Source organism: Orycteropus afer, unplaced genomic scaffold, assembly GCF_000298275.1.
Source record: "Orycteropus afer afer isolate SDZICR_OR568_19922 unplaced genomic scaffold, OryAfe1.0 scaffold00031, whole genome shotgun sequence".
Classification (NCBI taxonomy): Eukaryota; Metazoa; Chordata; class Mammalia; order Tubulidentata; family Orycteropodidae; genus Orycteropus; species Orycteropus afer.
In genome coordinates this window covers 8,472,004-8,486,731 of record NW_006921618.1, presented here as the reverse complement: position 1 = coordinate 8,486,731, position 14,728 = coordinate 8,472,004, and the positions used below count along the sequence as shown (strand labels likewise).

The 14,728-nt window shown below is 49.2% G+C and overlaps 1 protein-coding gene across 1 annotated transcript; it reads right to left on the bottom strand.

The window, feature by feature from the left end:
• Nucleotides 1–3,102: 3,102 nt before the first annotated feature.
• On the bottom strand, nucleotides 3,103–5,053 carry C1QB (complement C1q B chain). Its single transcript, XM_007935685.1, has 2 exons — nucleotides 4,873–5,053; nucleotides 3,103–3,677 (listed from the first exon to the last, which is right to left on the bottom strand). The coding sequence occupies exons 1-2, from the start codon at nucleotides 5,051–5,053 to the stop codon at nucleotides 3,103–3,105; spliced, it is 756 nt and encodes a 251-aa protein (XP_007933876.1).
• Nucleotides 5,054–14,728: the final 9,675 nt, after the last annotated feature.

Below are 14,728 nucleotides of genomic sequence, written 5' to 3'. Positions count from 1 at the left end.
TCAATCTGTATGCTGAGCAAATAATCCGAGAAGCTTGACAATATGAAGAAGAACAAGGCAACAGGATTGGAGGAAGACTCATTAACAGCCTGTGATATGGAGATGGCACAGCCTTGCTTGCTGAAAGTGAAGATGACTTGAAGCACTTACTGATGAAGATTAAGAACTAGTTGTAGTATGGATTTCACCTCAACATAAAGAAAACAAAAATCCTCACAACTGGACCAATAAGCAGCATCACAATAAATGGGGAAAAGATTGAAGTTGTCAAAGATTTCATATTACTTGGATCCACAATCAACACCAATGGAAGTAGCAGTCAAGAAATGAGATGACATATTGCACTGGGCAAATCTGCTGCAAAAGACCTCTCTAAAGTGCTGAAGAGCAAAGATGTCTCTTTGAAGACTAAGTTGTTCCAACCCAAGCCATGGTATTTTTAATCACCTCATATGGATGTGAAAGCTGGACAATGAATAAGGAAGACCGAAGAAGAGTTGATGCTTTTGAGTTGTGGTGCTGGCAAAGAATACTGAAAGTACCATGTCAGAAGAACTAACAAATCTGTCCTGGAAGAAGTGCAGCCTGAATGCTCCTCAGAAGTGAGAATGGCCAGACTTGTCTCACCCTCTTTGGTTATGTTGTCAGAAAGGACCATTCTCTGGAGAAGGATATCATGCTTGATAAAGTGGCAGGTCAATGAAAAAGCGGAAGACACTCAAGGAGATGGATTGACACAGTGACTGCAACAATGGGGTGGGGTGTAACAAGGATCATGAGGCTGTCACAGGGCAGGGCAATGTTTCGTTCTGTTGTACATAGGGTCTTATGAGTCAGAGCTGACTCAAGGGCACCTAACAACAACAACAAAATACTAGTTGTGGTGGGCATTAAATGAAAATTTCTTTGTTTATTCATCAGTTCACTGAGTGTCTCCTATGCACCAGAGCCATGTACCTACAGCAAGGCATACTGCCTAACACATGGTAACTCAATTACTATTGTGGGTATTACTATTATGACTATTATTACTAGACTCAAGGAGTCCTGGTGATGCAATGTTTAACCTCTTGGCTACTAACCCAAAAAGTTAGTGGTTCCAAGCCACCAGCTGCTCTGCAGGAGAAAAGACTTGGCAATTTTCCCTCCTAAAGATTGTTGTTGCTATTATTAGGTGTCAACACGTTGGTTCCGACTCACAGAGACTCTATGTACAACAGAAGCAAACACTGTCTGGTCCTGCACCATCCTCACAATCGTTGCTATGTTTGAGCCCCTTGTTGCAGCCATTGTGTCAATCCATCTTGACCCCTTGAGGGTCTTCTTTATTTTTGCTGATTAAGGATTACAGCCTAGGAAAGCCCTATGGGGCCCGCTGTCCTAAAGGGTCACTATGAGTTGGAATTGACTCGATAACACACAACAACTACATTCAAAGGCTAAGCATATAGTTTGTATTGAAAATGTTAAGCCGTAGAAAGCATAACTTCTCCTAAAGAGTAAGACTCCAGGTACCACTTGGAGGGTCGCAGGTTGTGGCAAGTCATCAACCAGGGCTGAGAGGCCCAGAAAAAAGGGGCAAAAGCTTTGTCCAATGAATGGAGGACTAAGGGCCGGTACAGCCAATCAGACGGCTGGCTCAATCCAGCGCCCCTATGTGATAAGCTGAAGTGCCTTAAATCCTTCCTCCCTCGGGTCAGAATTGGAGGAGGGTCTTGGAGGGTGGGGGCGGTAGGTGAAGCTGCGGGGAAACAGGTGCTGGACTGGGACTGAGGCCTATGGTCTCCACCAATCACGCGACAGGTCTTTATTGGGCAGCTGCTGGGGTGCATCTTGGCTCTATGGTGGTTCAGAGATGAGCAGGGCAGAAGGTCACAGCCTACCTGGGGATGGGATGGGATGGATAGGGATGGGCGAAAGGGCATGAGAGAGAAGCCAGAAGCCGGCGTGCGTGCTCAGACCTGAACAAGGAGAAATGGGGTTAGAGGAGGTCAGAGGAGCCAGGGAGCTGTGAGAGCTAAACTGGTTGGGCTTCGGGGAGGAGGTGCGGCTGGAATTTGGCTTTAAAGGATGTTTAGGTAGGTAGAGTGGAAGGCTTCTAGGTGGGGAAACAGTGCGAGGAAAGGCATTGAGGCAGGACCACATGGGACTAGACGAAAGGGCCTTGTTGGGGTAGAGTGAAGACATTTTTTGCCCGGGAGAGAAGGAAGTGAGGCTGGGAGGCCAGCGCAGAGAGAGCCTTAATGCCAGTCGCATAGGCTGGGACTGTCTCCAGTAGGCAGTGGGGAGCCATTGAAGGTTTTTGAGCATGGGAATGATGTTTGTTGTAACTGGGTGGTTGAGCTTGTGCTAGGCTCGAAAGATATTGGGAGGGAGAGCATGGGAGAATCAAAAGGGGAAGGGTCATGGTTTCAAGGTCAGCTAAGATTTGGAAGGAGGACTCCCTGGTTCCTTGGGTGGGAGCAATGTGAAGTTACAAGCAGCAAAACCCCTTTGGGGGCTAGTCTAGACATACTGTCCTAAAAGGGGTCTCAAATCACTGGTGGTTAGAACAGGGCTCCGGACTCGTGACTTCCCCTTGAGTCCTACTTTGCTGTGGGATCATGGATAGTCCCTTCACACCTCCAATCCTCACATTCTTCCTCCATAAACTGGACATGGTACAATTTACCTCCAGGGAGAAGTGTAAGGATTAATGAGAGAATGAGGAAAGGGTCTAGCTCAGTGCTTGGCACACAGTAGGTGCTCTAGAAGTGTTGTTCCCATCCCCATCTCCCACTGTGTGGCTGGCACACAGTAGGGCACAAGAGGCCAGTGTTCAGGTCACCTCCAGTTAAATGGAGTTTTTGCTTTCAGAAGCCATTCACTCACTCATTCATTATTCAGTCATTCCAGCATTTCTAAGTACTACTATGTGCTGGGTCACAGAGTTGAATCAGACTATTGTCCCATGTCCTTGAAGAGTTTATTCAATTATTTCTTCAGCAACATTCATAGAGGCCTGCTGTGTGCTTTGGCTGGGGTAGGGGTTGGTGGGTATTGGGGATGAAGTGAGTATTGCTTGGGGGGAGGGGACGACAACTATGACTCAGCTTCACAAGGTCACGCCTCTGCATCTGGGAAGAGCAGGAACCCAGAGAAGATGCTGTTGGCACCCTCCATGCCCACCAGGGCGTTCTTGTCAGTGGCCTGCAGGAACACGTTCTCCCCCTGGTCCAGCTTGAGGACTACACCACCAGTGGTGACCTGGAAGGTGTTATAGACATAGTCGCAGAAGCTGACCACCTTCTGTGTGCGCTCCCGGCCCCGGACTAGGTTCACACACAGGTTCCCGCGTGAGCTGGCATGATAGGTGAAGTAGTAGAGGCCGGGCACCCTGCAGGTGAACTTGCCGCTGCGAGGCTCGTAGTTGTTATTCTCATTGGTGATCATGTGGTCGAAGCGGATGGTCTGGTCCCGCCGCAGGGGAGTGTTGATGTTCCGCTTGGCAGAGAAGGCTATTTTCTGTGTGGCCTTGTAATCTCCCGATTCACCCTTGGGGCCACGGGCTCCAGGGGGTCCTGGGGAGCCTTTCGGGCCGATGGGGCCTTTGGGACCAACTTTCCCTGGATTTCCAGGGATTCCTGGATCCCCCTTCTCTCCGAACTCACCATGGTCTCCAGCTAGCCCTGGCAGCCCTGGAAAAGTGAAGATGAGAAATGAGGAGACCAGAGATCATTGAGAACCAGACTGAGTGGCAGGGAACCTGGCTGTGGCCTTGGACAAGTCTCTGCCTCTCTCTTAGCCTTAGCCTCCCATTTTTTTAAAAAAAGATGGGGAAACCAGAGAAGGCCTCTGTGTTTCCTTCTATTATGGTTTCTTGAGTCTGTGGTATGCTCACCACTAATGGAGACTGATGGGTGTGGGAAGGGGAGCCATATCTCCTTAGGCAAAACTGGATCTGCCATCCTCATCAGCTTGTCTGGGTACTCTAATCTGGGGTTAGGTCTAGAGCAGGGAAAAGAAATTCTTAGCACATTTACTATCCTTCTATACTCCCTCGCCCATGGCAGACATCCTTAATCAATCACAGTCTTGCTGAGCCTGGAAGTGGGCCTTAGACTGCTTCTCAGTACAACACTCCAAAGCAGCCACTACCAATCCAATCAGTACGACACAAGATAAAGCCTATTTTTTCAGAATAGTGGCAGAGCAAATTGGCTGAGAACATGGGCTTTGGGGACAGACAAATGTGCTTCTAATGTCACACCTGCTATTATTAGTTGTGTCACCTTCATTGAGTCATATTCTCTGAGGCTCAGGTTCCTCTTCTGTAAAATGGGGATAATGATATTCTGTGGGATGGTGAGGATTTGATGAGATTAAGTGAGTTGAGTGGCTGGCACAGAGGATTGCTCGATAACCATGGGCCAATGAATGAACTGCATTTGCAGTTTGATTCATTGGGGGACAGATCTTATTTGAACACAACAATCCTGAAAAATTATCACTGTCTTCATTTCACAGGTGAGGAAACAGCAAGTCAGAAGGGTGAATCCATTTACCCTGGGGGTAATTGCAAACCCAGGGCTGTGAGACTTCAACGCTAGGGCTTGCTCTCTCCCTGGATTTGGTGGCAAGAAATCCATGGTCTGCTCTCAGCCTCAACAATTACTGGGCTACCTTGGCAAGTCATTAGCCTTTCTGGACATCAGTTATACCTTCTGCAAAATGGAAGTCAATGCTCCCTCCTTGCAAGGTCGTGGTGAGGGCTCAGAAAACTGATGGATTTTCAAGTGTTTTTGTGATCTCTAAGGAGGACAACTGTGACTGGGGAGGCTGGAGATGGGGCTTTGGTCAGTGACGTGAGTGTATCCCCAAAGCCCATGGTACCTTGCTCTCCCTTTGTCCCTGGAGTCCCAGGTTTGCCATAGGCGCCTGGTGCCCCAGGGATGCCTGGAATGCCAGGGATGGCCGGGTGCCCGGTACAGCTGCTCTGGGCCTGGGAGACACCAAGGAGACCTAGGAGCAGCAGTGGCAACAGTGCTGGGATGCTTCTGCACAGGCTCTTCATCACTGCACTGTCTCAGGTACCTCCTGCAGGTGGAGAAGATGTGGGTGGTTACCACCATGCTGACTCCTATCATTCATTCACTCATATGTTCATGTGCTCACTAAGTGTCTCTTAAACAGCAGACCCTGATCTAAGTGCTGGGGATTCCGTGATGAGCAAGACAAATATGGCCCCTTCCCTGATGGAGTGGACAGTCTAGGTGACAGACAGGCAATTAACAAGTCAACATGTAAATAAACAAGAGCTGTGATTAGGGCTCTGTAAGAAATGAGGCGGTACTGGGAGGGAGAGTAACTGGGCTGGGGTGGGAGGTGGCTGCTTTACCGAGGGAAGTCCTCCCACCAGTAAAAGTTTCTAGCCAGGGAGGCCTCTCCAGGGAGTAATGTTTAGGCTGAGACCTGAAAGGTAAGGAAAGGTTGGGACAGGAGTGTTCCAGGAGGAAGGAATGGTGGGGACAAAAGTCCAGAGGTAGGACAGAGATTGGAATGTGAGAATCAGCAGGGAGGCTGGGGTGGCCAGAGGGCAGAGGAGTCAAAGTGATGGAGGTGAAGTATGGAGAGGCCAGCCTAAAGTCCCGAAGGCCCTGGTATACAGGCTTCATTAATTGGAGCTTCTAAATTCAGGGTGCCTATGTGGTTCCCAAGGAGCTCTGGTAGCATAGTGCCTAAGGCACTTGAGTGCTAAGCAGAAGGCTGGCAGTTCAAACCCACCAGCCACTCCTCAAAAGGAAGGTTGGGCAATCTACTTCTGTAGAGATACTGCCTTGGAAACCCAAGGAGGGGTAGCTATGAGTCGGGTCTGACTCGACGGCACCTAATTACAACAACAACAACATGCAGTTCCCATAGGAAGCAAGACTGAGCAATCTACTTCCATAAAGATTTACTGCCTCAGAAACCCAGTGGGTGTCGCTTTGAGTCGGAATTCACTCTATGACAGTGGGTTTGGTTTTTGGTTTATGCGGTTCCCACAGTGGCCACTTTGCATCCTCAGAGCAGCCCTGCTTAGTAGACACTATTATTTTTACATCAAAGTTTAGAGAAGCTGAAGTTTAGAGAAGCCAAGTCAGTTGCTCAGGGTCACACAGTTAAGGAATGGAGCCAGGACTTGAACCCAGGCTGTGTGATCCTGGAGCCAGTGTTCCTGCCAGCATACCAGGCCAAATGTGCCAGCTGAATACTCAGATTCCCCCAAGAGTTGCTGGCCCTGGCAAGGGGGCGGTGCTACCCCTTCTTTATCTGAGAACTAGGAAGAAGCCTGTGGGTTGTCTTGAGCTGGTCAGCCCAGTTTGGCTAGCACACCGTGGTGTTAATTCTCAGGACAGAAGGAACTTTGAAGTTCATCCAGTGCAGCCCTCCTCAATAACATCTCTGCCAAGGGCTCTCTCATTCACGGCTTCTACTGTCCTCAGTGATGCAACTCATTACTTTCCAAGGCAGCCTATCCCACCATTGCCCAGATTCAAACTCCGCCTGTCTTGTAAGGCTTGGGCCAAATTGTTTCTCCTCCCAGGAACCTTTCTTTGTCACTCCTTACCCCATCACCATCTTTTTTTCTCACTCTTAAAATTGGAGAGGAGCGTGGTTCTTGCCATCTCCCAGAAAAACCGTGGGAATTCAGCTGAGACCACATATGGGAAAGAATCATGAAGCTCTGAGCACCTGGACTGGTCGCTGCTATTGCCAGACCCTCACACCACCCTGAGGAGATAGGTTCTGATTATGTTCCCATCCTGCAGATGAGTAAACCAAGGCTCGAACATTAAAAACAACTTGCCCAAAGTCACCCGGAGAGTTGGTCCATGGCAGGGCTGTGGCCTACCCTGTCTGCCTCACCCTGGCCATGGCAATCCCAGAATTTGACCATTGCAGGGCTTCCTGAGAGCCTCAGAACCTGCTGATTTTTGCCTTGCATGCTCTAAACATCAGCCTCAGTCCCTCAGGCTAGTCCTAACCAATTTATGAAACCTGTCCTAATCCCCTGGGTTAGCCAGACCCTGTGCTGGGCACCATGGGAGGGAAAGCTGCAAAGGTGGGTGTGACCAGGACCTGCCGAGTACCAAGGACCGGCTTAGGCTCAGGGGTCAATCCCACTTATCTCTGAATATGCATCAGCCTCACTCTTGCTGGAGATTTTACAAAATGACAACTTGAATAATCCCTGCATTACATTCCAGGTGCCAGGCTCTGTGTCAAATGCTCCACCTGCCATTATTTCTTTTAATTTGGTCCTCACAATAGCTCTCAGAGAAAGCACTCCTGTTGTCTCAGTCTGCAGTTGGCAAAACTGGTATTAGAGAGGGCAAAAACCTTGGCATAGGAGCTCTGGTAGCATAGTGGTTACGGTACTTGACTGCTAACCAGAAGGCTGGCGGTTCAAACCCACCAGCCACTCCTCGGAAGGAAGATGGGGCAATCTACTTCCGTAGTGATACTGCCTCGGAAACCCAAGGAGGGGTCGCTATGAGTCAGGTCCAACACAACGGCAAACAACAACAACACAACAAGTTCACATAGCTCCCATGGCAGGGATTCATAGCCACGTTCACCGGATCTCAAAAGTTTATAGGGCTGTTAGGTGAAGAAGCAGCTGTAACTGGTGGTTACAGCACAGGCTTTGGAGTCAAACAACCTGATAAAAGGAGTGAATGCATGTGTTGGGTGCACCATCAGTGCTCAGTAGAGGAGGCTTTGATCATTAGTATAATCATTGTTATTAGGCAGCAAACATTGACCTGGTGGTCAGAGCCCTGGTGTCATAAGGAAAACAATGCTGCCAGGCTCCAAATCCAGTTTCTGCCACTTCTTAGTTTAGGCACTTAAGCAAGTCTACCTCTCTGGCCTCAGTTTCTCCATCTATAAAATGGGCATAATAATCTCTACCTCATGGAGTTAATGTGAGGACAAATGAACTAGGGTTTGCAACAGAGCCTGGAATGTTGTAATGCTTAATGAAAATTAGCTATTTTATTATTATCACCATCATCCAAGAATCTTCAAGTTTCTGGACAGGAGGTAAGATGGTTGGAGGAGTGAAAAGAACCCATTATCTTTGGGTGGTTGGGCTCAGGGAGACGGGCTTTCTCAGGGGGGAGGTGGCCCGGGGTGGAAAACTCTGGCCAGCCTGGGGGAGCTGGGTCCTGACTGCTGATGGGACTTGGACTTCTTGGGAAAGCTGGAGGGGGGTGGGGTGAGAATGGGACAATCTGGGTTCTATCCCATTTCAGCACCCCAACCCCAGTCTCAGACTTAGAGGAGGACTTAAAACTTATCTGGTCTGACCACCCCTGGTCTCTACCAATCCATGGTCACCTTTAGCCTTGCTCCTCAGTCTCCCCCATATTACTGATCCCTCCAACTCCCTTCAGTGTGGACATCCCCTCCCCTCCTCCAACTTGGCCAACTTGACCTTGAACTCCCCCTCTGCTGCAACCTCACTGCATGACCTGGGCGAGTGCCTTAACCTTTCTGAGCCTCTTTGACGATGATCATTTCTACCTGGCAGGGCTGCCAGAAGGATTGAATGGGATGGAAGCTAAAAGGAATAAGGTCCCTAAGTGCCTGTTCCCACCCCACCTTACAAACATCATTGAGTTCCTGCAGTACTAATAGTTAATCATAGCTTCACCTGCAAATCAAATTATTTCCTTGAAAGAGTCAAGCTGAGGTTTCTCAGCAGACTTCCAGGAAGTGAGAGAAGCAAGGTGTTAGGGAGTGCTGGGCTCGGCAGAGGGAGACGTGGGTTCTAATTTCACTCCGCCTCAGGTTTACTGACACTTTTGAGCCGGTAGGGTAGGGTGTTAGCACATTGAGCTTTATCTCACAGCAGCCCTGGAGAAAGGTTCTATTATCCCCAGGCTAAGAGAGGTTAGGTGACTTGCCTAAGATCAATGGCACATAAGAAGCAGAAGCAGAACGCAGCTCAAGTTTCTGTAACCCCAAAGCCCTTATCCTGGTGGCTGCAACTGTGGCCTGCTCTCCTACCACCACCTGGGCCTTGGGAGGCAGCAGACTGCTAAGTCCACCCTCAGAGGGTCTGATCCCGTAAGCCTGGGATTGGGCCCAGGAATTCACACTGCTAACCAATACCCCAGAGGCTCATCTTGACAGTCACCACCCTCCGCCATATTGGCTCTGCCTGCTAGACCCCCAGGCACTGAGCCCTGTCCTCACCTGGGGACCCGGTGTCCTGTGATTCTGCAGGGCCAGGCAGCAGCGGGACCGGGAGCTGGCAGCCTGCTGCTCTCAGTCCCAAGCAGAAGTTCCATTCCTCAGAGTCCAGCCCCTCCTCGTCACCCCACTCTCACCCCCTCTTGCTGCCCTCAGGCAGTTTCAGGTTCCGTTTCTGTAACCCAGAGGAGTTTACTGTAAGTGGTCTGGGTGGCTGGGGTCCTTGGTTTCGCCAACTCAGCAGTTGTGGGGAGAACAGGTTGTCCTGGGGAATGACCACAGCTGGCAGCTCTCCCACCAAGGCTGTCTGACCTCATGGTCTTCTGCAGAGAACAAGGATGTCACTCCATGAAATGATAACACGGTCAGCCTGGTGCGTGAGACTGGATTTGGAGCCAGAGACGTTCTGGCTCTGCCAATTACCACCTGAATGTTCTCAGCCAAAGGAACCCAAGGAAGCCCCAGGTTTCTCCTCTATATAATGGGACCGCAATCATACCGACTTTGCAGATCTCACGGGATACTGGGAGGCTCATATGGGATAATGGATGAGGAAGCATGGGCTAAACCATAAAGTGCTGTGCACATGTTAATGGTTAATGTCATCCATGTCCCAGGCTTCCCCTTTCTGGGCTCATCTCTTCTGCTTCCTTCCCATTCTGCACCCCTGCTATTTCCCTATTCTCAGAAAATAATCTAATAATGAATTTTAAATGTGGTCATTATTTATTTATACCCTTCCCTCTGTGTCCAGCGGGCTTGAAGCTGATGACAATAACAGGCCCAGGCGGGGGTCTGTTGCCAGATGACTCTGGAATCACACCAAGTCAGGGCTAGAGAAGGCCTTAAGGGTCACCCAACTCATCTCCCTCACTTTGCATATGGGGAAACTGAGTCCTAGGGAGGAGAAAGTCATTCTTCAGCAAGTAGCTTATTGTGAGTCTCTAGGTGCTGGGCCCTGGAGAGAGAACTCTAAGCAAGTCAGCCATGGTCCCTGTCCTCACGGAGCTTCCCTTCTGCTGGGGAGATTGGTGTTAAAAAATCTCGTGACATATGATTTCATTGCTAGTGTGATAAATAGGAGCTCTGGTTGGTGTAGTGGTTAAGCATTCAGCTGCTAACCAAAAGGTCAGTGGTTTGAACCCACCAGCCACTCCATAGGAGAAAAGATGAAGCAGTCTGCTTCCATAAAGAGTTATAGCCTTGGAAACCCTATGGGGGCAGTTCTACTCTGTCCTATAAGATCTCTATGAGTCAAAATCGACTCAATGGGTTTAGTGGGTGAGAAATATCTCAAAAAAGAAGTGACTGCTGCGTGACGCTCATGGTGGAGGCAGGGCCCCGGCCCCAGAATGTCAGTCTCCTTACTGTGACTACGTGGTACCCCTCTCAGGGACAGGTGCCTGAGGTCAGGAGGGCCCTTTTGACTTCGGTACTTGGAAAGAGAAAATCGATGGGCTTGTGGCTACTGATTGATGGAAATTAAATGTGAACTGCAATGAGTGATAGGGAAAGAAAAGACTAGTTTGATAAAACCAAAGGGTCTCGAGGCTCCGTGAAGGACCCAGGCTTCAGTGAAGGGGGCAGGATGGTGGCTCCCGAGCAGGGAGAGGGAGGCTGCTTTGGCCTTGTTGCTGTCGAGTTGGCTGCAACTCATAGCGACAACAGAACGAAACACTGCCCGGTCCTGCCCCACCTTCAAAAGCCTTGCCATGCTTGCGCCCATTGTTGCAGCCATAGTGTCAGTCCATCTTGTTGAGGGTCTTCCCCTTTTTCACTGACCCTCTCCTTTACCAAGCACGATACCCTCCCAAGCTGGGGCCTAGCCTCTAATTTTTTGGTGGCTGAGGCCACAGGAACAGGTCAGTTTGAACAGGGGGTAGAAGCAGAGTGAGACTAAGAGCAGGAAGTGGCAGCTGTTGTTTCTGTTAGTTGCTGTGAAGTCAGTCCCAACTCCAAGCAACCCCACGTGTGTAGTGTACAACTGCTCCACAGAGTTTTCAAGGCTGTGACCTTTCAGAAGCAGATCACCAGATCTCTCTTCCAAGATGCCTCTGGTTGGGTTTGAACCTCCAACCTTTAGGCCGGTAGTCGAGTGCTTAACTGTTTGTGCCATCCAGAGACTCCAGGAAGCAGCAGAGAGAGGTTAAGAGCAAGGCTTTGGAGTCAGCCATGGCTGCCACCACTGTCTCTTTCTAGCTATGTGGCCTCAGGCACCTTTATTACCTCAGTTTCCCCATGCATAAATCAAGGACTTGAGCACATGCCTCCTGGGGTTGTCAAAGTCCAGTGAGATAACTGTGTATGTCAAGGGCCCAAAGTTGGCACCCAGAGTATAACTGGGTATATATTATTTACACCAAGAGATGGCAACATTCTTGGGACTCTGGGAGCAAAGGAGCCAGGCCTGGGTTAAGAAGGGGCCAGGACTCAGGGATCAGGAGCTCAGGGTCTCTGGGCCTGGAGCCCTGAGCGGGAGCCAGTTGGACTCTGTTACCCATAAAAGTTTTGACTTGCATCCATGATAGAGGATGACGGCAACAAAGCGCGAAGGAAAGCACCTGAAATCCCTCGACACCCTGTGGTCTGAAAACAGTTCCTCACAGCTTGGATTCCTTCTGTGGTTCTTGCCCCCCCACCATCCCCTTCTAGCCTTCAGGGGAGGCTGCTCTGCCTGCCTGCCCCCTTACCAACTCTCCCCAGCTCCCCTCAGCACAAGGACAAGCTGGCACGTTCAAGGGCTGGTCTCTCCTGACTCAGGGAGAACAACAAGGAAACAATTATGGAAAAGAAAAAAAAAGGCACAAAAATTGTCACTTCCAAAGTACAGGTTTCTGATCTGACACTGTGGCCTACATAAATGGTGTATTGATTTTGTAAACAAAGGAGAAATGAGAAGAAAGATGTATCACTTGCGGCATTGCCGGGCAGACTGCTAAGTGGTTGATGGAGGGAGACCGTGAATGAGGAACCTGTCCCTGCCAGAGGTGCCCAGACTCCATAAACGGCCAGGACTCTCTGCCTGTCCTCCTGGCTTTCTCTCTATGGGTGTGTGAGTCTCTCTCTCCCTCCCTCCCCATCGTCTTACACAGTCTACGGCTCGTATGTAATACAGCCATACCTCAGAGACACTGTGGGTTTGGTTCCAGACCAAATACCATAATAGAGCGAGTCACACGAATTATTTGGTTTTCCAGTGCATATAAAAGCTATGTTTATACTACACTGTAGTTTATTAAGTGTAATAGCAGTATGGAAATATTGTGAGAATTACCAATATGTGACACAGAGACATGAAGCAAGTACATGCTGTTGGAAAAATAACACCAACAGACTTGGTGGACGCAGGGTTGCTTCAAACCTTCAATTTGTAAAATAAAAACACAATATCTGCAGAGCACAACAAAACAAGGTATACTTGTAAATGCCAGTCATCTTACAGGGGGCTGGGATACAGACGTGCATCAGAAGTGGCCCCACCCTCAAAGATGCTCAGGGTCCTGCAGGGGAGGCAGATACATATGTGACTGAAGTATGCAGAAGGTGGACATACTGCATCATATTTACCTGGCAAATTCCCCACTCACCTACAGCCCCGTGACTTCCCCAAACCTTTATAAACCAGCCTGGGCTCCAAGAATCTGTTTTGTTTTTTAAAAACATAACTCCAAGGTAATTTTGTTGCACCATCAGATTTGGAAACCCAGGTTCCAAAGTATCATGAGTTTGTGATCCAAGTCTGTGGAGGGTACTGTGGGGATACAAAGGGGGAATCAGGGGAGGCTTCCTAGAGGAGATGATCTTGGAGCTGAGTCCTGAAAGTTGAGTGAGTATGAACCAGGTGGATGGAGAAGCACCTGGAGATCTGTAAGAATCACCTGAGGATCTTGTTGAACAGTGGCTTCTGATTCAGTCTATCCAGGTGGAAATGCAAATTCTCAGCAGGGGATCAACTTGGAATTAACTTGTTGCAAGCTGCGAGATCCCAGCAGACCAGGGCGGGGGTTCTCTCTGGACATAAACAGCCTTGGTTTACACTGAGCTCTGACATCTGCACCAGAAAGTTACACTTTTTTTTTTTTTTTTTATCTTTTTACACCTGAACTGCAAAATTCTGTCTGGTGTCTGCTGCAGTGACACTGCTGCAGCAAATGGCGGCCTCCTTGGTCCTCCCACAGGCCCATGGTGGCCAGGCCAATGTCAGGAAGCTCCTAGCCAAACTTGACAGCCTGTGAGCAGCAGTGGCTTTAGGGCCTTCCCGGGTCTTTTAGGGCCTAACCCTCCAACTCCCTGGAATCCTGGACAAGGAGGTGGATACAGCTCTTCAAAGACAACAATAGCAGAGACAACTCTTCCCAGAGTCTGTGAGCTATTCAGGGTGAGTCAGACTTCTGGAGAAGAGGTTTTTACACTCTTTCCCCTTGCCCACTCATGCCCATCTTGGAGGATGGCTGCAAATATTAAATGAGTTAATACATGTAGAGCACGCAGCACAATACCTGATGCAGAGCAAGTGCTTAGTAAATGTTAGCTGTGATGATTTTTCTTCACTCATTCATTTACTCGGCATTCAGTCATTCATTCATCCACTTGTTCATTCATTAATTCACCTCCATTCACTCATTGACTCGGCACAAATTCATTGTCCATTTAATCTTTGCCTGCATTGGGTTTACCTGATGCCACACCCCTCCTGTGGTAAAAATGGACCCAGTTGTCATAGGGTCTGTTCCCACTCATGGTGACCCCATGCGTTTCAGATTAGAACTGTGCACCATGGAGTTTTCAATGGTTGAGTTTCTGAAGAAGATCACCAGCCCTTTCTTCTGAGATGCTTTTGGGTGGACTTGAACCACCAGCCTTCGGGTAGCAGTGAACACATTTACTGTTTGCACCAATGTGCTCCTAAAATTCAATATAGGCCTGGGGATTAAAGTACACTCTGGTTTACCTGTGAGTGCAGATACTGCAATGATAGCAGTGCCTCTCACTCAAACAAGTGACAACAGACAGCCCCTTGGGGACCTCTTGTGGCCTCTAACCATACTTGGACAAATCTCTCCCATCAGGCCAGATGGTGCCGAATGCCTTCATATTGGCAGCCAACATTTACTGAGCACCAACTGTATGCCTTGTCTGAATCTAGAGCCCAAGGAGGGTTGGAGATGAGCAGACCAGCTGCTTTAAGGGATTAGCAGTGAGGAAACTGAGCCATGCTCATGTATGGGTTTATTTATTTACTTTCCTGCCTCTTCCAGGATTTTGGGGAAAAAAACTAAGAAAAAGGCAGCACCAGAAGGTACTGGTCAGAGAAACGATGCAAGCAGTGACTCTGTGTACTCAGAGGAAGGGGAAGAATGCATGGGGTAGGGCAATCAGGGCAGGCTTCCTGGAGGAGGAGTCCATCAGGTGAGCAAGGATGCAGAGACTGGTAATGGCTGGGGTCCTCAGCCTGGCTGGTGCCATAGGTCTGTGCATGGAAGCCAAGGGAGGTGGGGCCATCTTC